The following is a 23,979-nucleotide window of genomic DNA, read 5'->3' as shown; positions in this document are numbered from 1 at the left end:
GGCGGTTCCCTCCTGGTGACTTTCTGTTTAGTCATCAGGCTGGTCAGACCGTGAGTCTTGCTGCATACCTCCAGCTACTAGGTGTGGTCTTCACTGGTACTTACTGTTCTCTCCTCGCCTTTGCTGCCTAAAGGCATTATACATTTCTGTAGGCCACTTGTGGCCCTAGGTATCTTGGCCACGCTCACTGATCACTGACCAGACTTCTGATTTTCTGTAGGAAAGAAAACAAACATCCACATATTCTTTCCTCTTATAATCAGACTGACTAACGGAAGCTCCTCGGCTTTTACATGCAATACGGAGAGGTTACCAATAGCCAGAGATTTAGGAAGACATTTGTGTTGCTATGTCACAGTGAACAGGGACGGAGAAGCTGTCCACATTTTACGCAAAAAAATATGTCATCATCATCCGCATCCTAACAATCCATAATATCCAATCAAGACACATAACACAGACAACTCACATTTTCATCTAACACATTAACTGATTTAATGCACGGAAAGTGTGTGCCTGAAAGACAAACAGCTTAATTACAGTGGCAATTAGAGTCAGATGTTCCAATCAATCAGATGATAGTCAGATGTTAGTTTGAGGAGACCTTCCCTGCATCAACAAAAAAAAGAAGACTGCTGTCAGTCTACCATTTAAGGGTCTCGGTTTACTGGGCGGTGTGCGTATGGAGAAAATTCAACAGTGTTTTTTGTACTCTCTCGAGCGAAGTTGCTGCATGTCTTTCAACATGTCCGAGAGGTCACAAAGAGCCCTGGTGTGTGTAAGGACTCTCTGTGGGCATGTCTCGCCCTGATTAACGTCACTGTTTGTGCGCTCACCATAAGGAAAACACTGAGTTAGTGTTGTGTGTATGCAAGGATACAGAGAAAGGAATCACTGCTCTCAAAAGCAAGCACTGCTAAACGTGAGATTGAAGGCAAGTAACTGCCTGGACAGAGCATAAGGTCACTGGGAAAATATTATGAAAACGGACAGGACAGAGTGGAATTTTCAGCAAACGACAGTTCAAAGTCGTCAAACTTGCATTACCTTACAGAAACGCCCCCTGGAGCATTAAAAATACCCGTAAATGTCCATAAAAATAACCGTAAAAATACCCATAAATGTGTGATCAGACTCAGCTTGTAGTTGTATAACCAGGTTATTTATAGCCCATTCATACAAACCTGTGATTTAAAAGCTCATTCAAAAATTCAGCCATTTTAAATTTTGCTAAATCTTAGCACATTAAAAACCATAAAGACACTGAGGATTGTGTGTAGGGGAACAAAAATATAACACATGGAAAAAGTGCAAAACACGCACGCAGGCATGAACACACACATCCGCACACACACACGCGCACGCAAAATCTCCAAGCAAATGCAATGAACAATGCCTTGGATAATAAAGATTTAAAATTCAACATTCAAATATAAGACCACAAACCCATGAAACAGACCAATAAAACATTTCCACGTGAGGAATTACGCCCCTAACGCTGCAACAAAATAAAACAAAAATTATACTTTCATACAGTATAATAATTCTAAACACGCTGAACCTCAAGTTAACCTCGATTTGCTGCAATTCTCATTCCTGTACCTTGACTGACTGATTTGATTCCCAGTTCTTGTACAACCCACCAGAGGGGGATAAAGAATACAACTACTCATAGTATTTCTGCAGAAAAATATTACAAGCCATCCAAAGATTTAAATACCTTACAAGTGCGGCTGCAAGGGATCATGGGAAATACAGAGTAGCCGAGATGAGGTACAACATGTTACGCTAAAAGGAATATCTACCCTCCCCCTCACCTCCAGCAGCTGGAGAATCCTGCCATTATGAAATAGTACATTTACCAGAGCCACCGGTCTAGCCCACGCTGTTACCTTATTATATTCATGTTAGCTAGTGCCTCTCAAATCATCTGAATGAAAGCAAACGTGTAAAATTGTACACATATACAGTAAGAAACTTTTGGAATGGAACAACAATTACGCATGACTGACCACTAACTTCACCACAATTCCAACAGAGCAACTCAACTCTGGACTACAAGGGTTACAGTACAATCGCACGTGTATGGCTGATCACAGAACAGTTCCTGTGTAACTAAAATGGCATTATTGCCATTTAATCCTAAACGGCTTAAATAAGTAAACAATATCTAAAACAGCTGGTCATTTCAACGGCCATGATTGTGCTAATCAGATTCCACTGTCAAAACTCTGTTTACCTGTACACGTTTAAAATATAAATGGCAAGTACTGTAAGTAAACGTGACCCCATTTCCAACAGGATATTTGACAATCTAACATGAGGTCAAAATGGGCACTCCAACAAGTTGGGGTTTTAAGCAAAACTGGAGAAACCGTAAAGTACAAAATTTGAATAATGTAATCCGTAAATGACCTCTTTCTGGTAAAGATCCAATTATTAATGCCGTCCCTGAATATTACATTCCAAAAGACAACAAAGGACTATTTAAAGATAACAAATTTACAAAGACTACAAAATTACAATGTTAAAATGTAACTGAAGAATGTGTTAAATAGTCCGATGGCAGCCTGGCCAGGTAACTCTTCTATAGTTACAATGATGATGGTGCTGGTGATGATGCTCATTATTGTCGTTGTTGGATCTTTGCCAACTTTTGCCGTACTTCTCGGCGCAAAGACAGCCATACTACAAGGATTACATTTAGGGACAGACACCTCCTGTCACAGCTGTCATCAGGGCGACACCGGTCCACGCTGTTCACACAATCCAAGCATTACAGTCACTGCAACTGGATCAGTCTGCGGACTTTAAAATCACATGACACGCATGTTAAACGCAAAAGAGACGGAATCAGCGATAGATCCAGCAGAAAGTTAATTCTGAGACAGCTGCGCATTTTTCAGGAGATTAAACGTTCGCAGCCTGGGTTTCTGCGGAAACCCCATTGCTTGCGGTTAGCTGCTGCTCTCAAGGCGGTCAGACACGTGGAACAGCACCGGCCGAGATCTGCACTGTGGCCCCTTCAGATTAACACACGCATGCGAGCGATCCCGTCCCAAACAGCGGTGCAGACCTTCCTCATGAGCCCGTGTCCCCGAACTCACCTTCCAGCCCGCCGAGCTGTTGCTGTCACCCTTGTCCATGAAGTAGGGCACACTCCGGACCATCCAGTCGTAGATCTGGGAGAGGGTGAGCCGCTTCTCCGGCGAACTCTCGATGGCTTTGGTGATCAGGTCGGCGTAGGACATATTCCCCCAGGCATTGCGGCGAGACGTGCCGCTTTTCCGCTGGGCGGCGGCGGAGGATCCGAGCGGAGCGGGCAGCGCGGCCACCTGTTGCGGCAGCTGGGAGCTCGGATGCTGCTGTTGCTGCGGCTGGTGCACACAACCGTCCCGACACTGGAAGCCGCCGCACGGATTGCCTTTCTCCTCCGGAAAATCTTCGGCTTCCTCCAACAGGCTGAGGCTACCAATAAAATCGGTGCCGCCGACTGGCTCCTGTTTGACAGACGGGGCCGGCGAGGAGGTGCCGGAGTCGGCCGGGTCGATGAGCTCCGGTCGAGGCAGCGGCCAGGTGCACGAACGCGGCCGCGACTGCGGCTCGAAGTCCGGGTCGATGTCTACGAACTGCTGCTGGGCTGCCTCAGCCATGATAACAGCCAAAGGATCTTTTTAAAATTATAACTTTAAAAACAATACCAACTCCAATCTAACTTTTACATAGAACTCCCAACAAAAAATACATATATTTTAAAACATCAAAAACAAAATAAAAAGTGTGTCATACACATGCAAGCGGAGGGGAAAGTAACTCCGTCACTCTGCAGACAAACTAGCTTGCTGTCAGCTCCCTTTAGCGTTCGCATTAGAGAAACCAGAAACTAACAGCCCAGAGCCCTAATTGATCTGCCTTTTTTAAGAGCCTCCCTAGGCGTCTGGATCTTATTACGGCGGCGGTTTTTGTGATCTGCAGTCTGACAGTCCGCTTTCAGCATACTTTCAGCCCACATAGGGTCCCGCAGCCCGCAGAGTGCTCAGCCCGACACGCCGTTACTGGAGCTATGAAGTAGGAGGGCTGAGCCCGCCCCTGCGCCCTGAGCGACAGGCGGCGTCGGCCAATCGCGGCCGCCCGACGAGCCTGCGTGATGACGCCGCTCCTCCGCTTTGTTTTTCTCTCAGCTGGCACGCGGGCTATTTAAGTATTTTTCTTTTTTTTAATTTCCAGTAATTTTTGTTTTCTAGCGACGTATTTTGAGGCTCTACGTGCAAAGCGGAAAAATCGTACAGCTTCGCTTCGTTGGAAAGAAGCGATTGAATTATTTTTTTCTTTCGTTTGCTGGTTAATGAAAGAAATATTAGTTGGAAGTTTGTACAGTAGGCTGTGTTAATATTATTATAACGGGCCTCCCTGTCCGGGCTCTCTCTCTCCTGCTTCGTGCTCCCCCGTGCGATTCTATCCAAGATAAGTGGTTGGAAATTAGATTGATGCATACACGCTTACATATCGATATGAATAGCATAGATACTACTATTTTCAAAATAAATAAAAATGACATTGATAACAGTCATTATTATAAATTGTATCACGTCGAGATTTTCTCAAATTGTTACCATCATTGTAAGTAACGCAACTGGTAGTCCTATTATGTCGCTCGGCACATTGCAAACCTCAAAACAATGCCGCTTTAGTATAAATAAATCCTCAGTGGAACGACAGAAAGATCAAGCAGATCAAAGTTGGCCCCGCTGATTCCAGCTGCAGTACCGGTCATGAGAAATTGTTGGCTTTATTGCCAAGATTAAATGGAGACGGATAACTAACAAAATACTGAATATATTTAGCCACAAATACCCACTGTGAAATGATACATTTAGGTGTATCATTAGACATGCAAGTGTCTTTTTTGTGAGATTTGACACAGCAGGAAAAAGGAAATGCTGCAAGTGTGTAAAATATTTTCAGTGTTCTCGTAATGTTTATTATAATTTTCAAGAAACGTTCATTTTGCCAGGTGGCCCAACAGGGGACACTGTTGCAGAGGGTTCGAATCCCGCCATTGCTCTGTATGATCTCCCTCGGGCACTGGTTTCTTGGCGCAGTCCATATACAGTTTTGGTGACTTGATGTCTGTAAATTGCCCGTGCATCTATATTTTTACTTACATTGGTTTATTTCGCAGATCCTTTTATCCAAAGCGATGTACAAGTGAGGCACGTAGTACATTACATTCTGAGGGGGCGCATATTTAGCCAGTTAGTTTCACTTTGTCTTGGATGGTATGCGCCAGCAGTGAAGCTTGCCTTGGGCTCCAGGGTAGGTCTTGTCTTGTGTCCTGTGCTGCCATAGCTTTCTAGCTCCCTCCCATTGCAGTACTGAATATGTGATGGAAAACGGACGGACAGATGGATGTTGCTTCTAGTGAGTCAATCACACGATAAGCTCAAAAATGATATTCTACACTTGTGCGCCCTCTTGTGTCCGTATCTGGCATTAATCCAACCAATACCTTAAATGACGAATCATTAAGCGTGCAAAGAAAATTGTATAATCTTGTTTCAGAGAAAACAAAGCCCCATCCTATTACGACGAATGTCACCTGCACGAGATGGCGGAATGGTGAAATTGTCATGTAGTTTCAATTACAGTTCCACGATCCATTTCACCATATCTATTTAAAATCAAGATTTAAAAAATGAAATGGAAAAAGTGCTACATGTTACTACTGTAAATGCTTGATATATTTAACCCATATGTTTATAATATCTGTTCTTTTGTACTGAATAGGCGCCGCCAACACAACTTCTCGGGAACGTCTTAAATCGCATCTCTTCCCGGAACCAGGGGCGGTCATAGCCATGACCACACAACACCAAAATGACAGAAACTGAATATGAATTATTTTACTTTCTGTGCGGAACCATTGAAGACATACGGTGCGGCGCGGCAACCCCCATAAATATAACAGATCTCTGATGGCCGCTCCAATCACATTACTTTCTTTGCAATTACTGATTACCCACTAGAAACTTTGGCCCCTTGAAAGTTCTGTGCTTGTGGTGATTTGTGAACCTTACTTGTACGACGCTTTAGAGAAAAATGCCTGATAAATAATTAAACATCAATACATCGCAAGGACACGTCATATCCTCCCCAAGTTTATGAACGCGACGCTACACTGACCCCTTGTGGTACATCTGGATACAATCATAAAATATGACTGATAATACAACTTCAGCTCCACGGAAGTTTCATCGTAGTAGAAATCTCTAGCTAATATATAGCGAAAAGAAACATTTAAACGATCCGTTACACTATTGTATTAAAAAAAATCTAGTAAAACAATGTTTCTCAAACCAGTCCAGGGAATTGGGAAAGAGCAAAAACGTGGACCGTCTGGGGGTCATCGAGGACTGGTTTAGAGAGAGAAACACTGTGGTAAAGTGAATTATTGCATAGTATTGTGAAGTATTTCTGTACAACGATGGATACGTTTTACATGGATTTGCATGAACTCCAGGGCCTTTTTACCGTTATAAACCTTTGTCATCACTGGCCTAACATCAAGACGTTTTTCAAATACCTACGTTAATGGATTCCCTGGGATTATATTGACTATGAACACCGTTGCTATCAACTTTAAAAATATGTCTACTGGGTTTATTACCACCCACAAATACCACGTGCAGTTGTATAAACAGTACGCTAGCTTGCGTTTATGAGCAGCTCCATATCATTATGGTTGGAGGTAAACATGGCCTTAACCCGCATACCTTTTGTCAGCGTTAGAAACCTGTTCAGTTGGAGAGAAATGTGCATTTCAGTATACATTTACTTAATATGGTACATCTTTCATTTAAATCAACTTTTTTCCCCACATACTTACATAGCTGAGAATTTAACCGGCTACCCTCCCACAACCACAATATTTAAGGTTCTAACCCCCTGTCCCTATACTAGTCACTGTCCCCCTCAGTAAAATGTTTAGTGTTGGTTGTTTCAGGTATAGAACTTGTCAGTAAACGGTTCTTCCTTGTTTCATTGGAATAATTTAACTTACAATAACAAGACAAATGTCTTTCTTATTTAATTAATAGATATAACGATTGCTTAGACAGTCGCCATTTAATGTATGTCTTATTCGGGTACATGCAACATGCAATAAATGTGAAAATGTTCTAATGACTGCGTGACGTCAACTCGTTGCTTCTGAAATTAATTCCTTTCGCCTTTTAACTTTGAGTATAACAGCGTATCAAAGTAGGTAGGTCTCCTTATCGATCAAGGTTGGCATTTTCTTTGTGTAACAGAGGGTACAGACAGTGATTTCTAATAGAAACCGTCTTAGGGATTATTTTCATTTTTATCCTATTTTTAAAACCTACAGAGACACATTTTGTCGGTAAGTAACTGAAAAATGTGCATGAACAAGTTATAATTTTTAGGGATGTAGCTTAAGTGGCCTCGTTAAAAAAATTAAATCCTTGTTATTTTGGCTGTAGAAACTCCAGCCACTAACTCTACCGGCGCTAAGACAGCGGTGTGGAAACGTTTCCTATTCTTCCTGGAGAAAGTGTTAGTCATAAGGTCAGTCAAAGTTACAGTATGTCAGGAATGACAGCAGCTTGATGCATGGTGCGAATGAAGACTGTCTTATCTGTAAATTAAAATAGGTAAGTATATAATCAATTTTTCCATCCTTCCATCAGTCATTGCATTTTCAGTCGTTCCGTTAAGTTTCATTGATTATTTTAATTCAGTTGTTGAGTTACATTGACATGCCTGAGAGTTTATATTCATTTAAATGTTTTGATGGATTGCATCATATCCACAAATATATCAGGGGATTCGCCACATCGCAAAGAGCCCAGATTTCTAAGCACTTCCTTTCTATAACTTTATGAAGTGTTAATATATTTTGTTAATAACAGGTGTCAAGTTCCACGGATATCTCCTGGGACTCAATAGGATAGAAATCAGACTACTAACAGGAATTTAAAGTATCGATTACTCCCGGTGATAGTCATTGCACCTATGGCAATTACTTATTTAATATATGATTGAAAAATTGGGTGATTGAAACAAACTGATGGGCAGTAACTGTAGCAGGAACTATTAGACAGGAAACGAAATAGGCATGTATTATGAATATGATGACACATTAAAAATATATGTTGATATTTTTAGTAAGAGTGTAATATATTCCATTCCACTCAGATTGTACCTCGCCATGAGCGTGGTCGGCGCGTTTATTGATGATGTAATAATACCGTAGAATCTCCAGCACTTTAAACTTTAGCTTTAACTGTCGATTAGTTTCCCTACGTAAATTTCTTACGCAAATTCCCCGCCGGAATCTGGTATGGTATAATATACGCCTTTCCCGTCCGCCACAGTCTCCGGGTCGATTCGGCAGGATGCAAGATTAGGGCGTCGGTTTCAGTGTTCGCTGGTGCATTTCTTTCTCATAATATATATATACATATATAGGTTTTTTTTTTTTTTTTTTTTTTTTTTAAAAACGCCTTTCAACCTGTGCACACACGTGTGCATTTGACGTAGTCGGGCGCCACCGGGAGGAAGAGGAAGGCGCACTGTATGGCGTTTATGCCGTCATGGCACGATGGTGCAGCCGACAGCGATGCAGTTCTGGTTTGCATTGGTCTGTTTTAAGAGAGATAGTCACGTTTTCGATAAGATGACTTTTCCCATTTTACAAAGTGTCTTTCATTAACACTGTGGAGATCCCGATCGCTTTCTGTGTGCCATCCCTAAAAGTTAGCGATTAAACACCGAGCGGCGCCGTTTCGGAAAGAAGCCGGATACTTTGGATATCGTCCCGGCATGGCGCCCCATCCTGTGGTCCAGGCTGCCATCGACCTGTCTGCAGGGGCCCTAGGTAACACATTTATTCATCCTTGCATCTTCCCTTATTTATTTTAGGAGGAGGAGGTTGTTAGACATACTGCGGACGTAGTACGGCAGCTAGATAACTCCGATTTATATGGAGTGTAAATACAGCGCGTCACAATCTATTCTGCCTTTTTGAAATCTGTGTTGTAACTGCAAGCATAACCTTTAGGCTCTTTGGTTCAACTTTCGGTAGAGTTACTGTTGTGGAAGAGATTTACTATCCCGTCTTTAACCCTCAGATGTATGGCTAAGCATTTATGTTGTATTGCCATGTGACGTTTTCCTGCTGAGCAGTATGGTACTATATGTATACTTTTTTGAATAAACTTGTACAATCCAAAGGTTTAACGTTTATGTTGTAAAAGTATAGAGTTTTAGTCTATGTCACATCGGGCGCTGGAACCTTTCAGCCAGGAAATTGGGAATAGGATGTGAACTGTCGCCCTCCTTCAGGGGGCACAGCCTGCGTGATGAGCGGGCAGCCCTTCGACACGGCCAAGGTGAAGATGCAGACCTTCCCCACCATGTATCGTGGATTCCTGGACTGCTTCATCTCCACCTACAGGGAGGAGGGGCTCCGGGGCCTGTATCGCGGCACGTCTCCGGCGCTGCTGGCCAACATCGCGGAGAACTCGGTGCTGTTTATGAGCTACGGCTTCTGCCAGGAGGCGGTGCGCTTGGTGTCTGGGCAGAGGCAGGGCCACAAACTCAGGCAAGGCGCACACCACTGTCACACCTCCTGTAAAAGTCATGTATTTGTGTGGTAAAAATGTGGTGGTTGTCAGTTCTGATGTATATCCTCCGGCGGACCCGTGTGGACTTAAGAACACAGTCTTGTCCCGATACCAAAATCACGACTTCGGTACGATACCTGCCTAAAAAATTTCGATACCGATACTGAAACGATACCACAGCAAAAACTAAAACATCAGGAAAATTAATGGATAGATAGATGGCAGAACATGGAAATTATTATTTTTTATTAATTACATCCATCCATTTTCCAAACCGCTTATCCTACTGGGTCGTGGGGGGGGGGGATATCCGTTAATAGTCAATATCCGTTAGATAAAATATAGCCTATTTTGTCACAGGTGCAGCGTTATACTGAACATATTTTAACAAAACTAAAATGATTAAGTTGCAGCCATTTAACATGGTTTAATATATTTATAGCACTGAATTGGATTATTGTGAATAATTAGATCAAGGTCATGTTGTTATTAAAGCTTACATGCTATCCTGTATGCCCTATACTTTTATAGTATAATGATATCATTTATAGCACGTTAAATTTGTACAATATCACTTATTAACCAGCAATACACCACCCTGAGAGAGGCCTGCACTCTACTGTGCATTTTTTGGCAATAGAGAATATTTACTCAAATGTACCGCATTCCATGATTACCTTGGCTAAAAAGATAAAGTCAAATTAAACAGGCTATGGTTGCCCATCATTTTTCCTCTCAGACTAAAAAGTTTGCTTAATAAATCGCACTCGTTTGACTTGGATTTGAGAAACAGGTTTGATAATTATGTATCACATTCGCTAACCTGTTGCTCTTTAAATTCTTGAAATACGTCAAGATGTCTGGCGGCAAGATGCTTTGCCAAGGTCAGTGTGTCGGCGCCCTTGGTCTGTGTTGATTTAAAGTATCTTTTAAAACGCACGTCTTCGCCGTGTCTGGAAGGTTGGCAACAGCACTTGTACCCACAGCCATTGGTTTCCTGTAATGGTGTGATGTTTGCGAATGATTTGTCTGCGGGGAACAAGTCCTGTGCAGGAACTGTACACTCACGTTCACATTCCTGCGAAGATTTGTTGTTTTCATTCTTCCACTTGTTCTCGGAAATATGACGTGGATGCTGCTTCTCTTCTCCACTATGGCCAATGAGAGCCAGTGAGGCATGTAAGGGCGTGCTGTAAGCGAGCGTATGATTGGCTGGAAACTAGGGCTGTACCATATCATGCCATCCACAATAACACTGGTATAGATTTTTACATGATACAAAAGTGTTATCTTACGATATCAATGGTATAGCGACATGATGCATTTAGTGCTGCCACTAATGATTATTTTTCTATAGATTAATCTGTCAAGGATGGTGGTGCATTGGTTAGCACTGTTGCCTTACACCTCTGGGACCTTGGTTCAAGTTTCTGCGCCTGGGTTACGTGTGTGTGGAGTTTGCATGTTCTCCCCGTGTCGCCGTGGGGTTTTCTCTGGTTTCCCCCCACATTCCAAAGACATGCTGAGGCTATTTGGAGTTACTATATTGCCCATAGGAGTGAATGGTGTGTGTGAGTGTGCCCTGTGATGGGCGGAGCCCCATCCTGGGTTATTCCCTGCCTTGTTCTCGTAGTTTCCAGCATAGGCTCCAGACCCCCCGTGACCCAGAAGGATAAGCGGTTTGGACGATGGATGGATTAATCTATCAACTGTTTTACTGACGGTCTCATTAATCTAAACGATTAATTTTCCTCCAGGAAATCAAATTGACCATCTCATTTTATTTCTAATCTCTAATTTTATTTTGTCAACGACATACTGAATGTCATTGTAGGGCTTTAGATAATGGACACCGGATTCTCAGCACTATGCATACATTTACTTACGCCCACAATTCTAAAATATTTACGAGACACATTGTGATGTCCGAAAGTTAGTAATCTATATAAATTCACCAAATTCATATGCTTATTAAATCCGGTTAGCGTACCTCATGCGACTGTTTTAGTGTAAGGCAGCAGACAGACAACTGTATGGTTTTAATGATGAGCACATCCAGTAGCTATAATAACAAAGGATATTTAATGACAAATGTAATTTAATAAACCTGAATAAACAGATCTCAAGGTGGGTTTGCCTACTCCAGTGGTCCATCATCCAGAATAGCGCATGTGTGTGTTCTCATTTTTCTTTTATGATAATTTGAGTTACATTATTACGTAGTATTACTGAAGGAAATCATTTGTTATAACGAATTAAAGTTGGTGCTCTTGACAAAAAAATTCAAGCTCTGACTGTGATGTCTCTGCCAGCTGGATAGATAGTTAACTGTTTACGTGTTTGTACAGTTCCAACACTGACATTGTAACATACCTCATTTCATGGTATATCTATTTTATGTTTACACAAGAAATTAGAGGCGATGCAACATTTCCACCACTGATATTCTACCTCATTTGATTGTCCTCTGTTGTTTTGACAGCATTTCAGTTTTATTTTTATAAGCAGTGAGTGTTGACATTTTGACTGAACGTTTGTTTGGATCGCTGCTTTTTATCTATATTTATGTCTAAAATTTGAGGTCAGTTTTATTAGATGGCTGTTGTGCTGGCTCCCGAACAGTTACAGGGTTAAGTTACTTTAGTTATTGTTAAACAAAAATGTTAAGCAGTTCTGTTATACTTTAGAATTCCTAAGGCTGGGCGATATCATATTGATTTTATATGGCGCATGTGCAGTAATCACCGGGGCTTCAGATCAAAGGCGAAGCATTTGGCCAGACGCCAGCTTTGTGATACTATACAGACATTTATTTACGCCCAATATTTGGTAAGCAGATTAGTAGTACAGCTAAAATATTAATGAGATGTGTTTTGTGACACCTAAAACTTAGTAATTTTTATAAAATTTGGTGAGCAGAGCACACCACATCAGGCTGTTTTGGTATACTATGTCTGGTATACTATGTCTGGTATACCTTAGTGCAATTTGCACTGAATTGTCAGTGAAGAAAGGAGCAGCTCAGCAGCCACGATATCTTTTAAAAGAGGAAATCTTGCGGATGAACAAGGTAAAAAGACGTTGGTGGTGTGGCGGTACTTTTTGCAGTTTAAAGTCTGACATATTTATGAAACATAAGGATATGCCGTATTTGCTAACTTTTGGGCATCATAAAACGCAATATTTCAGCTGTACTGATAATCTGCTGGGGCGGCATGGTGGTGCAGTGGTTAGCACTGTTGCCTCACACCTCTGGGACGCAGGTTCGAGTCTCCGCCTGGGTCACATGTGTGTGGAGTTTGCATGTTCTCCCCATGTCGTCGTGGGGTTTTCTCCGGGTACTCCGGTTTCCCCCCACAGTCCAAAAACATTCTGAGGCTAATTGGAGTTGCTAAATTGCCCATAGGTGTGCATGTGTGAGTGGATGGTGTGTGAGTGTGCCCTGCGATGGGCTGGCAACCCATCCTGGGTTGTTCCTTGCCTCGTGCCCATTGCTTCCGGGATAGGCTCTGGACCCCCCGCGACTCAGTAGGATAAGCGGTTTGGAAAATGGATGTATGGATGGATGATAATCTGCGTACCAAATATTGTGCGTAAATAAATGCCCGTATAGTATCAAAAAGCTGGTGCCTGGCTAAATGCTTTGCCTTTGATCTGAAGCCATATAAATTTGATATATGTCCCAGCCCTAAGATTTCCAGGTAAAACACTACATAGGCTGTCACAGACTCAGGCATTGTACAGGCAGGAAAGGAAGGTGACGAACCACTTGCGGCTCCACAAGAACAACAGAGGTTTATTGCTGAACAGAACACAAAACTGAAGCAGCAGAGAGGAGTGTGACTGCAGGTGACATTTGATTTTGTGAATGTGGTGCCGAAAAAGTAATTGATGAATCTTATTACTACTTAAAACATCATATGGATGAAGATCTGCACCTGATTCAATTTTGAGACAAATTGTCCCAAAAGTGAAGCATCAGTAGTATGTGGCAGCAAAGGAGCAAAATGCCAGCTGGGGAAGACACTTGGTCTTGTGAACTCAGTAAGTGTGAAAGAATTTGAAGACCCATTGTTTAGGTGCTCTGGACCGGTTTCAGAAACAAATCACATCAACACTGAAATGATGGTGCTTAATGACAGCAAAGGGAAGGGCATCGTGATAAGGCGCTCGACCTTTTGAGTAGGATTCTTGATATAATCTTATTACTCTATTTTATCTTTGAATATTATTAACCCTTCACAAAAACATTATATGTGACGAAAATCTACACTTGGCACCTCATTCCAAAATTGAAACAGCAGCGATAGATGGCAGCAGAGGCCAGAAAAGGAGGCATGACACTGGTGTGTCTGTTATAGGTCATAATGTTACGTCACGGAAAATGTTGGCCACAGTGCAGATGAGAAGTGAATAAAATATAAATATTTAGACTTAGTTCGGTAATATGTTTGTAAAAGTGGCTTCTTGTAACTGCCCTGTTCTCACCTGACCTCACTGTCATGTTGCTTCTTTCTGTCTTAGCGACCTGCAGAAAGCATGCGCAGGCTCCGTCGCCTCCATCTTCTCCTCGATGGTGCTGTGTCCCACGGAGCTGGTCAAGTGCCGGTTGCAGGCCATGCGTGAGATGGAGGCTTCCGGAAAGATCGCCAGTGGCCAGAAGTGAGTCCGGGCCTGTCTGTCAGGAAACAGGGAGCAGTTTAGGACCCTGAAGCCCAGGGCGGCCCGCTGTGTGAGCCCAACACTCTACCTGTGACACTTCACCCGTGTGAGGTCCCTGTCAGGACTTAAGTAAGAATGTCCATGCTGGAGATGTACATGTGGAAGAAATATTACAGGGCAAACCAAAACTTAAACACAGATACCAGTAAAGCAAGCAATCTTTTAGATGCCAATTACACCAAATTTTTAATTGGTGCATTTATACACTTAATAACTATATATTAAAATATTTGTATATTTTGTTTGCTTGACTCCTTACTAACAAATGCTAAGTGATTAAAGCACAGAATCCCAGACGAGTTTTACCAGGAACTTCATTAGAGGAATATTTGCTTGTTTTGTTATTTTCTGGGGATGCAGAACGTGTTCTCTGTAACCTTCTTGGTAGGACGGCGTGGTCCGTGGTCAGAGCGGTCCTGCGTACAGACGGTCCCCTGGGCTTCTATCAGGGTCTGAGCACCACCATCGTGAGGGAGGTTCCAGGATACTTCTGCTTCTTCGGGGCCTACGAGCTGTGCAGGACGGCCTTCGCCACTTACCTGGGCCGGGCAAAGGACGACATCGGTACACCCCCCGCTCTGCCTCACTCCAGCCTGCCTGTTTCCTGGCTTGGTGTTTGTGCGAAATGTATAGATCTGAAGCAGGTTTTTGCATTAATGATCAAATTTGCCCTAAGCCTCACTTAGTTCGGCCAAATAATCTCACCGATTCAGAGATGCCAGACCGCAGTTGTCGCGTCCCTGTGCCACACGTTAACCCCCTCCCCACGCGTGCCTCGCAGGGGTGGTCCCGCTCATGTTCAGCGGTGGGTTCGGGGGCGCCTGCCTGTGGCTGGCTGTGTACCCTATCGACTGCGTCAAGTCCCGCATCCAGGTGCACTCGCTGGCCGGCCGCCAGGTGGGCTTTCTCCAGACACTCGTGGGCATCGTCCGCGCTGAAGGTGAGGGAACTGCGGGAACTTTCTCGGGGAGCTCAGGTGAAGCTCCTGTCAGCCGCGGTGTTTACCACGCATTTAGCCACTGAGGTTTTGGCCCCTATTGGCCACAAACAGTCACTACACTAAATATTAAATAAACATGTTCCTTATTTGCTGATGCAGTTTGGTGTTCTAACCAGCCAGCTTCTGACTGTACTCGCTAGCTACTTATTTAGGGTTTGAAACAGGGGGACGCCCCAAAGTGACTTATAGTGGGGCCCCAGATGAGGGAAACCCTACCCCTGGCTCCAGTTATTCCAGTGAAACTCCAGTTCCTGGAATGACTTGCTTATTATTAGTCTTACTGTTGGCTCATTTATTAGACATTATGGGGTAGGCAGTGTATTCGGTACAACCCAGTCTACAGATAGTTCTGTATACATAACACAGGACTTCACATATGCTTATTTTACATGTAAATTCTCACTGTTTGCTTCTCCCCAGGAGTAGCGGCGCTGTACTCAGGCCTGACACCCACCATGATCCGCACCTTCCCCGCAAACGGCGCCCTGTTCCTGGCCTACGAGCTCAGCCGAAAGGCCATGATGCAGCACCTGGCCACCTGACGGGCTGACGACACCTCTGGCCCAAGCCCCGCCTAAGCCCCGCCCTGCTGCTCACACTACCAATTATACGGCTAGCGGCACAGGAGAGCTGAGCACTAATTGGAGGAACGGGGTGACTCCTGTGCCGGAAAAACAATAGCTAGCACCTGCCTGACCTGTCAGCAGCTTCTTTACATTGAAGACAAACAGATACAAGCTTCATGCTGTTTATACTAATGTTAATCTCTGGCATGTTTATAAGCTGTTCCATTACGGGGCCGGCATCCCAACGGCGTGTGTGGGCTTAGTTGCCTACTGTTCAGCGCGTTCTTGCGGTGGAAGAAAGATGGGGAATGTTCCGCTGACCTGACCGTGCCCAGCGACCCTGTTAATCAAGCCAGAGTCCCGTTAGCAAGATTAGCACCTGTGTGCAGAGCTCCAGTACAGACGCATTCTATTCAGCAGAGTGGTCTTACCAGTATAACTTGAATTTTTTTAATTTGAGGGAGAATGGAAATGATTTTTTAAATACTTGAAACCCAAAAATTACTCCTCTCACCTCAGTGTAAGAGTTTTTAGGGACATTTTAATTTTTCAAAAAAGCTTTTTTTTTTTCTTTTTTTTTAATTTAGAAGATGTATGTATAGTTGTGTATAGTTAAATAACTGTTACCTCTATGTGCTGGAAATCAAATTCTGTTTAGAAATTTCTTTGTGACTATTATTTGTAATAGAGTGAGCTTGCAGTACAAAGATTGCTGTATTGTGAATTAATGTGTTGTAAGACACAAATAAGATACTGTGACAGGCAAAGATTTCTGGGTAGGGAATCAAGCTCTTGGGACAAAATCTGTGCATTTTGTGAGTGACAATGATTAATTGTTATTGTGCCTCAAAGAAATGTGTCCTCCGATTAACCCATTTGTGACATAATGACAGAGAGCAGTACTTTACTAGGTATTGATTTGAACCAACACCCTTTCAGTCAGAAGCCCCCTTACCTAACCATTATGAAATATGCCATTTTAACCCATTGCTGTTAAACAGAAGCTAAAGATCTAACCGTTTAAAAGTCTTGACTTCATAACATCATAAGTAAATTGAACAACATGGATCAACACAAAGCCAAACCTCATTACCGGTATGCAGCAACCATGATTAGCTTCATATAAAGTTTAATAACACTGGAAAGTTAATACAGTAAAATGTCATTAATGGAGACTAAGCCGTAAGTGATGCATAAAACTCCACGATTACTCTTCTTTCAATTAAATCTGCCTATTCATTTTGTGTAGAAGTCAAACCCTGATGTTTAATACAGTCCTTAATAATAGTTATTAAGATCACTATGAATTTCTTCACTTATCCTATCAGTTAATTGAGGCTGATGGAAAATCCTCAAACTGGAATTTTAAAAGTGCTTATTAAACGCATTCAATGACTATTAATTACGTTCAGTGAATCCCCATCATTTTCACATTTGCCACTAAATGACGTTCGTTCCACTGGCTGCGGACTTGAAAGATGCCCCCCCCCACCCCGAGTGACTGCCAGTTATCCCACCAGCAAAGTCTCTCAGAATTGGCTGTTCTAACTGTGACACCAAGACCCTTTGAACAGCTCAGATATCGTCTTTGGCACACTTAACACTTTCAAAACCATGTGACACAAGGGAAAACACCTGAGGTGGTAATTTAGGTATCCCACAATGCAACAGCAGTTGCCTGGTAATTTTTGCGTGCGACTGGCAAAGTCAAGCAACCGAAACACGATCAGTTACACCTTTGTTTCCACACAGTGTGGGAAGTTAATCACCCTCTTTGAATAGCCATACTAATTGCTGTTTTCTTCATCTTTGTAACCAACCAACGGTTTAATGCTAGTTTGGAGGAAATACAACATTGGGAGAACAAGCAAACTCGACACACGGAGCAGAAGCTGGATTTGAATCCCAACACCCAGAGACATGAGCTTTTTGCTATGAACTGGACACCAAAATGAGATCAACCACGCTGTGCGATAAAATATTAAAATAGTTTAAAAACAATATGTGTGAGCTGACTATGGTTAGATATCATCTATCCTATGGTTTATTTTACGATGGATTAAAGTGAATCAAAAGTTTAACTGTAAGGCGAATCTGTATAACAATTAGGTAGCAAATACGGGGAAGTGTAGCTTTTTAGTAGGTACTAAAAAATGAAATCAGCTCTGAATACAGTGACCGTTCTTGATAGCTGACCTTTAGCAGGCTACTATTAGCGGACATGGCTAAATTACATCTGTCCTGTTCACTCTGCTTGGAAGCCAGTATTCAGCAAGTACTCAGAATTCTGAAGCCATGCAAAGTGGTATCCAGGACAGCAGCTTTAAAACCCTAACCCTCTGCTGTTTCTTAGGGGTGGTATGTGTTTTCTTACACCATGCCTGGTCTGAGTCTGCTGTGCGGGATTGTCAACAAACTTACAGTTTCTCAATAGTACGAAATCGCCGATGACCAGCCCTGCTCACTGGTATTGAAATTTATCCTCATATCTGTTCCATCCCCATTTGGAGATGCCCCTCCCACCTCCCTGTCCCAAAGCTCATGACCACAGGTCACACCATGATGAGGGTGTCATGTCCTGGACTTGGTGGAACAGGTTCAAACCCCACAGTCCATTCAGCAAACAGATTATATTTCCAAAAGCAACAGACAGACATGCATGCATGTGTGTGTATATATGTACACATAAACAGCTCTGGAAAGAAATTGAGACCACTATATATATAAAAATATTTTTTTTTCAGTCTGCATTTTTAAAACCTGGTTTAATCCTGGTTCTGCTGGCAATTGGCTATACTGTGGGGGGGCTGCTTTCAGGCTCGAAATTTCTAAGACAGCAGTACACAAGAATAAGGTGAAGCAGGAGACACTGGGAATGATCAGAAACCAGCCAGAGGGCAGAAGCGACTTTCTAATGGCAGAGTTGACTGTCAACTTATCCGACAGTTTCTCTTGAATTGGAGGATGACATCAAGTGACCTTCCAAAGCAGGGGTGGCCAGTCTTATGTGTGTATGCAGGTTTTTGGGAGAACCTGTAGCTAGGTCAGCTATTCAAACCCAAGTGTGAGGACTCTTTAGCCAATCAGTCCTCTAATTAGTAACCTAATTAGGGAGTTGCAGCAAAAACCCGTATACACACATATGTGCAGGTGTGAAGTGCACTGCTAGGACAGTTCATATCAGGCTCATAGAAGCAAGACTGAAGTTACATACAACAAGGAAGAAGCTCTTCATTAATGAGAAACAGGGAAGAGCCAGGCTGCAGTTTCCAGAAAAATGCATGTTATTCACAGATGCAGACCCATAAAAATTGTGCCGTGGTGTCATAATTTTTTAAAGAGCTGTGTGTATGTGTGTGTGTATAAATGTATGTAATAAGGTGCAGATTACTTGTTAACCTGTTAAAAATGTAATATGTAATGTATCCATTACGATTACTTAAAAGTAAGTAACTTTTTACATTTGGGTACATTTTTATTATTTCTCTAACAAATGTTTTAAACTGGACAATAAAGCTGAAAAGACCCAACTGCTTTGCTGACCCACATTTTCTGGCCAAAAGAGTGTGTGTGTGAGAGAGAGAGAGGAGGGGGGGGTAGGTACAGTCACACATATGTCAGCAGTGGGATAGGTAAGATGAACACACGGGTAATAATATAACTGGGTAATAGCAAACTAGCCCACTTTACACGCACATGTACTTGGGTGACAGTGGTATTGTTGGATGTCCAGACAACAGTTCACACGATATATTAATTATTCACACCAAGAGACAGAAGGGTGATCAGGTGGTTTCCATGCAATCGCGTGTGGCTCTTCCAGTCAGATGGAATCGCTCCATACCAACCACAAACCAAAAAAACAGGAGCATATAATGCTGACTAATTTTTCTGGGTATTAAAAATAATTCAGGAACATGAATCCCTTTGCCTTCTCTTATGTTATATCCTTTTTTTCCCTAGTGAGGGGGCAGTACACAGCATACGGCAGTGAAGTTCCCGAAAAGCAGCAGAGTTCAGTGGCGAAGCTGCCTATGAGCAGTTACCACAAAACAAAAACAACCAGCACAACTGGAATCGCTTGCTTGTTGTTGCACGTTTTTCCCTCCACTGTCAGAGGTGAGACACTACCAGGGGATACAGGAGGCATGGAGATAAGCCCTGCCCACCCGGGACAGCACATGGCTTAAAAACCCGCTGAGTGCCCCCACCCTCCTGTCCAGTCTGCTGCCAGATTGGACTCACGCAGGAATGTCTAGCCGGGCCAAGGTCCATGACAGCGTCTCAGAAATCATATCGGGTAAGACAAAGCCCGTGCTCTGCTTTCCAGGCAGCATCTCACAGCAGCAAGCTCTCACACACACCGAGGGGAGCAGAACTCTCCTCTGAGGCATTACAGGAATTACGTCCAGTCTGTGTCACTAGATGCATTATGGGAATTAGGCTTTGTCTGTGTCACTAGATGGTCTTTGGGGCTTGAGAAGATCTGCCCCTACTATTTTACCTGGGATCTCGTGAGCATTGCTATGTGTAATAACTTAATAAGACGTAAGTTGCTTTGCTGCTTGAGTACCAGCACAACAGAGAGACTCAGAACTGGAGGCATGAGATTGAAGGGATTATAACTTTTTAAAATCCTATCTTATAATATACACGCATCTTCTCAAGCCGCTGAGGTTCGATCTGGAAGTGACATTGTGGTCAACTTTCCATGCCACAGTGGGCTGTTACTTCAACGGTTGTTTGAAGAATGAATTTTTTGAAGACAACAGTATTCGTTATGTCTTCTTTGGATCAGATGATAGAGACCGAGGTCTGGGCTTTTGTGGATGGGTTCTGGTGATCCTGTCCGTGCTGCTGATGATAATCACATTCCCTTTCTCACTCTTCAGATGTTTAAAGGTGAGTTGTCCCCATGGATGTATGAATTAATTTATGAATCAATCAATAAATCGATCAACTAACCTCCCTTTTATTTCACCTGAAAGATCTGGCACAAGATCTGATGCAGTATTAATATATTCTTTAAAATCATCCATGTGTTCAGCTAACGGAATGTTTCCCAAAGTTTAGCTAACGTCACGTTAACGTGGCAGAGAATGTTCTTATGTGTAGTTAATGGAACTTTTACATTGACAGAACTTCTGTCACAATGTAAAAAGAATGTCAGTACAATAACATTATCACCTGAACAATCCTTTTAATGCAATTATTGTTGAATATATGGGGGTGTCGTGGTTACAGTAGCACTGTTACCTCACACCTTTGGGACCCGGGTTGAAGTCTTCTATGTGGAGTTTGCATGTTCTCCCCATGTCGTCGTGGGGTTTCCTCCGGGTACTCCGGTTTCCCCCCACAGTCCAAAGACATGCTGAGGCTAATTGGAGTTATTAAATTTCCCATTTATGTGTGAGTGTGCCCTGCGATCTTCATTTTGGTGTAACCCATCCTGGGTTGTTCCCTGCCTCGTGCCCATAGCTTCCGGGCTTAGCTATTTACTTAGCTATGTATTATTTTTCTTAGCTGTAGTCATAGTTGGATTAGCAGGATGACATTCTGGGAACATTATGAAAACAGGATAATGTTCCTAGAATAAAAAATTGTTAGCTGGATGCAGTGTCGTTGTACTTCACATTAATTTCACCAAACGGTTCTGTGGACCCTGCATTCTCATATCATTCTCCGCAGATCGTTCAGGAGTATGAACGCGCCGTCATATTCCGGCTGGGCCGAATCATCGACAGGAAGGCCAAAGGACCAGGTTGTCCGGCTGAATTCGCCACACCGCTCCGTTCCACTGTCACCAGTGCCTTAGCCTGAGGTCCTGGGGGGGGGGGGGGGGTCCATCCTCTAAACGCCTCTTCCTTCCGTCGCTCTAGGCATGTTCTTTGTACTTCCCTGCACAGACACTTTTGTGAAGGTGGATCTGAGGATGGTGTCTTTCGACATCCCTGCACAAGAGGTATTACATTATTTACACACGTTACAGATTTGTGGAGAGTTCTGAGTGGGGATCCAGGTGGGAGAGAAACCCTGAACAGCGAGGCTGAAGGTAACACTTTTAGGGGGGGGGGGGGGGGATGCAGTAAATTGATCAAAAGGTACAAAAAACAACCTGTACATCCCGGAGGACCCCGTCTAAACACCAGCATGGAATAGTTCAGAGACAGTTCACTTTGGGGGCCTCAGCCATGTGTAGACAGGCCTCTGAAATCCAGCCTCCCTCCAGCTCCCAAATGGTTAAAATATGCTATAGTATAAACAATCAGTATGTTCCACCGCTCTACTGCAAAACACTAAATCCTGAAAAGTGATTTGAATGTGAACTGCAAACAAAATGAAAACGTTACACTATAGAAATTACATATGCACAGAGCAAGCCAATGCTGATAAATTTATCCAGAAATGATCCATTTACATTTAATGGCACGGATTGCTTTTGAGTTACCATCTCTGCTGCTCTGTCCCTTGGGGCAGATCTTGACCAGAGACTCAGTGACGGTATGTGTGGATGGAGTGGTCTACTTCCGGGTCAAATGCCCCATCTCCTCTGTGGCTAACGTCTCCAATGTACACCACTCCACACGCCTGCTGGCCCAGACCACGCTGAGGAACGTCCTGGGCACCAAGAACCTGACCGAACTGCTGACGGACCGAGAGACCATCTCAAACAGCATGCAGGTATGGGCAATCTCAAGGTCTCAGGAGGACATCTCACTCAGCATACAAGTGTCCAGCTAAATGGTAACATTCCCAGAACTTTAGCTAAGGTTATTTAAAGGTCTTCGCAAAATTTTAGCAGGACCTCAGTGGAAGGGGGAGCCGCACCTGGCAGTCATTGTCATTGTCAGAGCCTTGAGATGAACGACTCTTTAGCCTTCATAAATCCAAAGGCTAAATGATTTCAGCTATCTCTGGATGAGGTCACCGAACGATGGGGCATTAAGGTGGAGCGGGTGGAGATCAAGGATATCAGGCTGCCCCAGCAGCTCCAGAGAGCTATGGCAGCGGAGGCAGAGGCCAGCCGGGATGCCCGAGCTAAGGTGGGCCAATTACCCTTTACTTCACTCAGGAAACTACACTGGCTTCACTCAGATCATGGGTGTGTTGAGGTCGTCACATCCATTTAGACCTCAGAGTGTTTACCCAAACATACCCAAGTGCAACCCCCTCCCACTTTGCGCCCCCTGCAGGTGATTGCTGCTGAGGGTGAGATGAACGCCTCACGGGTGCTGAAGGAGGCATCGCTCGTGATCTCGGAGTCACCTGCTGCCCTGCAACTGCGCTACCTGCAGACACTCAGCCAGATCGCAACCGAGAACAACTCCACCATCATCTTCCCGCTGCCACTGGACATGATCCAGCACCTGGTACAGGGGAAGTGAACTCTAGCCCCACCCAACAGCCCACATGGCAGCCCTACCTAGCAACCCAACTCAACAACCCCACTTAACAACCCCAACCAACAACTCCACCCAAGAACCCAATTCGGCAGCTCCAACCAACAGCCCACATGGCAGCCCTACCTAGCAACCCCAACCAACAGCCCCACCCAACAACCCCACTCGGCAGCTCCAACCAACAGCCCACATGGCAGCCCTACCTAGCAACCCAACTCAACAACCCCACTTAACAACCCCAACCAACAACTCCACCCAAGAACCCAATTTGGCAGCTCCAACCAACAGCCCACATGGCAGCCCCACCTAGCAACCCCATCCAACAGCCCCACTTAGCAACCCCAACCAACAGCCTCACCCAACAACCCCATTCGGCAGCTCCAACCAACAGCCCACATGGCAGCCCCACCTAGCAACCCCAACCAACAACCCCACCCAACAACCCCACTCGGCAGCTCCAACCAACAGCCCACATGGCAGCCCCACCTAGCAACCCCAACTAACAGCCCGAACCAACAGCAAAAATGCATGCCACTCACAATTTTTGTTTCTGATACTAATAGATTAACTGGCTTTTTTCTGTACAGCGTTTCCAGCTGGTTTGTTTTTATAAATCCTTTTCTTATGTTTTTAAGCTTTGATTA

At 43.6% G+C, this 23,979-nt stretch overlaps 3 protein-coding genes and 1 long non-coding RNA gene across 5 annotated transcripts in view; 2 read left to right on the top strand and 2 right to left on the bottom strand.

The window, feature by feature from the left end:
- Positions 1-4,055, bottom strand: part of foxo1a (forkhead box O1 a) — a 32,828-nt gene extending 28,773 nt beyond the window's left edge. The window contains exon 1 of the mRNA XM_048980756.1: positions 3,108-4,055. Coding sequence (XP_048836713.1) covers positions 3,108-3,653 — 546 coding nt within the window. The 5' untranslated portion in view covers positions 3,654-4,055. The remainder of the gene's footprint in view (positions 1-3,107) is intronic.
- Positions 4,056-7,575: 3,520 nt separating this feature from the next.
- On the top strand, positions 7,576-16,462 carry slc25a15a (solute carrier family 25 member 15a). The gene is made up of 7 exons (XM_048980764.1): positions 7,576-7,673; positions 8,779-8,899; positions 9,367-9,625; positions 14,172-14,309; positions 14,758-14,933; positions 15,151-15,309; positions 15,790-16,462. Exons 2-7 carry the CDS (start codon positions 8,845-8,847, stop codon positions 15,909-15,911), a joined length of 909 nt encoding a protein of 302 aa, XP_048836721.1. The 5' UTR covers positions 7,576-7,673; positions 8,779-8,844; the 3' UTR covers positions 15,912-16,462.
- A 3,575-nt stretch (positions 16,463-20,037) lies between these two features.
- LOC125711633 (stomatin-like) lies at positions 20,038-23,320 on the top strand. Of its 2 annotated transcripts, none has more exons than XM_048980768.1 (7): positions 20,038-20,235; positions 20,734-20,837; positions 21,624-21,696; positions 21,842-21,897; positions 22,413-22,616; positions 22,844-22,978; positions 23,129-23,320. In XM_048980768.1, the coding sequence occupies exons 1-7, from the start codon at positions 20,187-20,189 to the stop codon at positions 23,318-23,320; spliced, it is 813 nt and encodes a 270-aa protein (XP_048836725.1). In that variant the 5' UTR covers positions 20,038-20,186. The 2 variants fall into 2 exon arrangements, with proteins under 2 accessions (XP_048836725.1, XP_048836724.1); XM_048980767.1 differs by having other exon boundaries at positions 20,040-20,235; positions 21,815-21,897.
- LOC125711634 (uncharacterized) lies at positions 23,258-23,979 on the bottom strand. Its single transcript, XR_007383068.1, has 3 exons — positions 23,642-23,979; positions 23,462-23,538; positions 23,258-23,358 (listed from the first exon to the last, which is right to left on the bottom strand). It is a non-coding gene; the product is annotated as an uncharacterized LOC125711634 (long non-coding RNA).

This window comes from Brienomyrus brachyistius, chromosome 17 (genome assembly GCF_023856365.1).
Source record: "Brienomyrus brachyistius isolate T26 chromosome 17, BBRACH_0.4, whole genome shotgun sequence".
Classification (NCBI taxonomy): domain Eukaryota; kingdom Metazoa; phylum Chordata; class Actinopteri; order Osteoglossiformes; family Mormyridae; genus Brienomyrus; species Brienomyrus brachyistius.
Note: the sequence above shows the minus strand (reverse complement) of the source record. Positions and strands in the feature narration are given on the sequence as shown.

Excerpts from the sequence above, each read along its gene's own strand:
- LOC125711633 (XM_048980767.1), top strand. The coding sequence starts at position 20,187 with ATGTCTAGCCGGGCCAAGGTCCATGACAGCGTCTCAGAAATCATATCG. Across the intron at positions 20,236-20,733 it reads CGTCTCAGAAATCATATCGG|ATGATAGAGACCGAGGTCTG; the intron begins GTAAGACAAAGC and ends TCTTTGGATCAG. Across the intron at positions 22,979-23,128 it reads GCCGGGATGCCCGAGCTAAG|GTGATTGCTGCTGAGGGTGA; the intron begins GTGGGCCAATTA and ends CGCCCCCTGCAG.
- slc25a15a (XM_048980764.1), top strand. The coding sequence starts at position 8,845 with ATGGCGCCCCATCCTGTGGTCCAGGCTGCCATCGACCTGTCTGCAGGG. Across the intron at positions 9,626-14,171 it reads AGGCAGGGCCACAAACTCAG|CGACCTGCAGAAAGCATGCG; the intron begins GCAAGGCGCACA and ends TTTCTGTCTTAG. Across the intron at positions 14,310-14,757 it reads AAGATCGCCAGTGGCCAGAA|GACGGCGTGGTCCGTGGTCA; the intron begins GTGAGTCCGGGC and ends CCTTCTTGGTAG.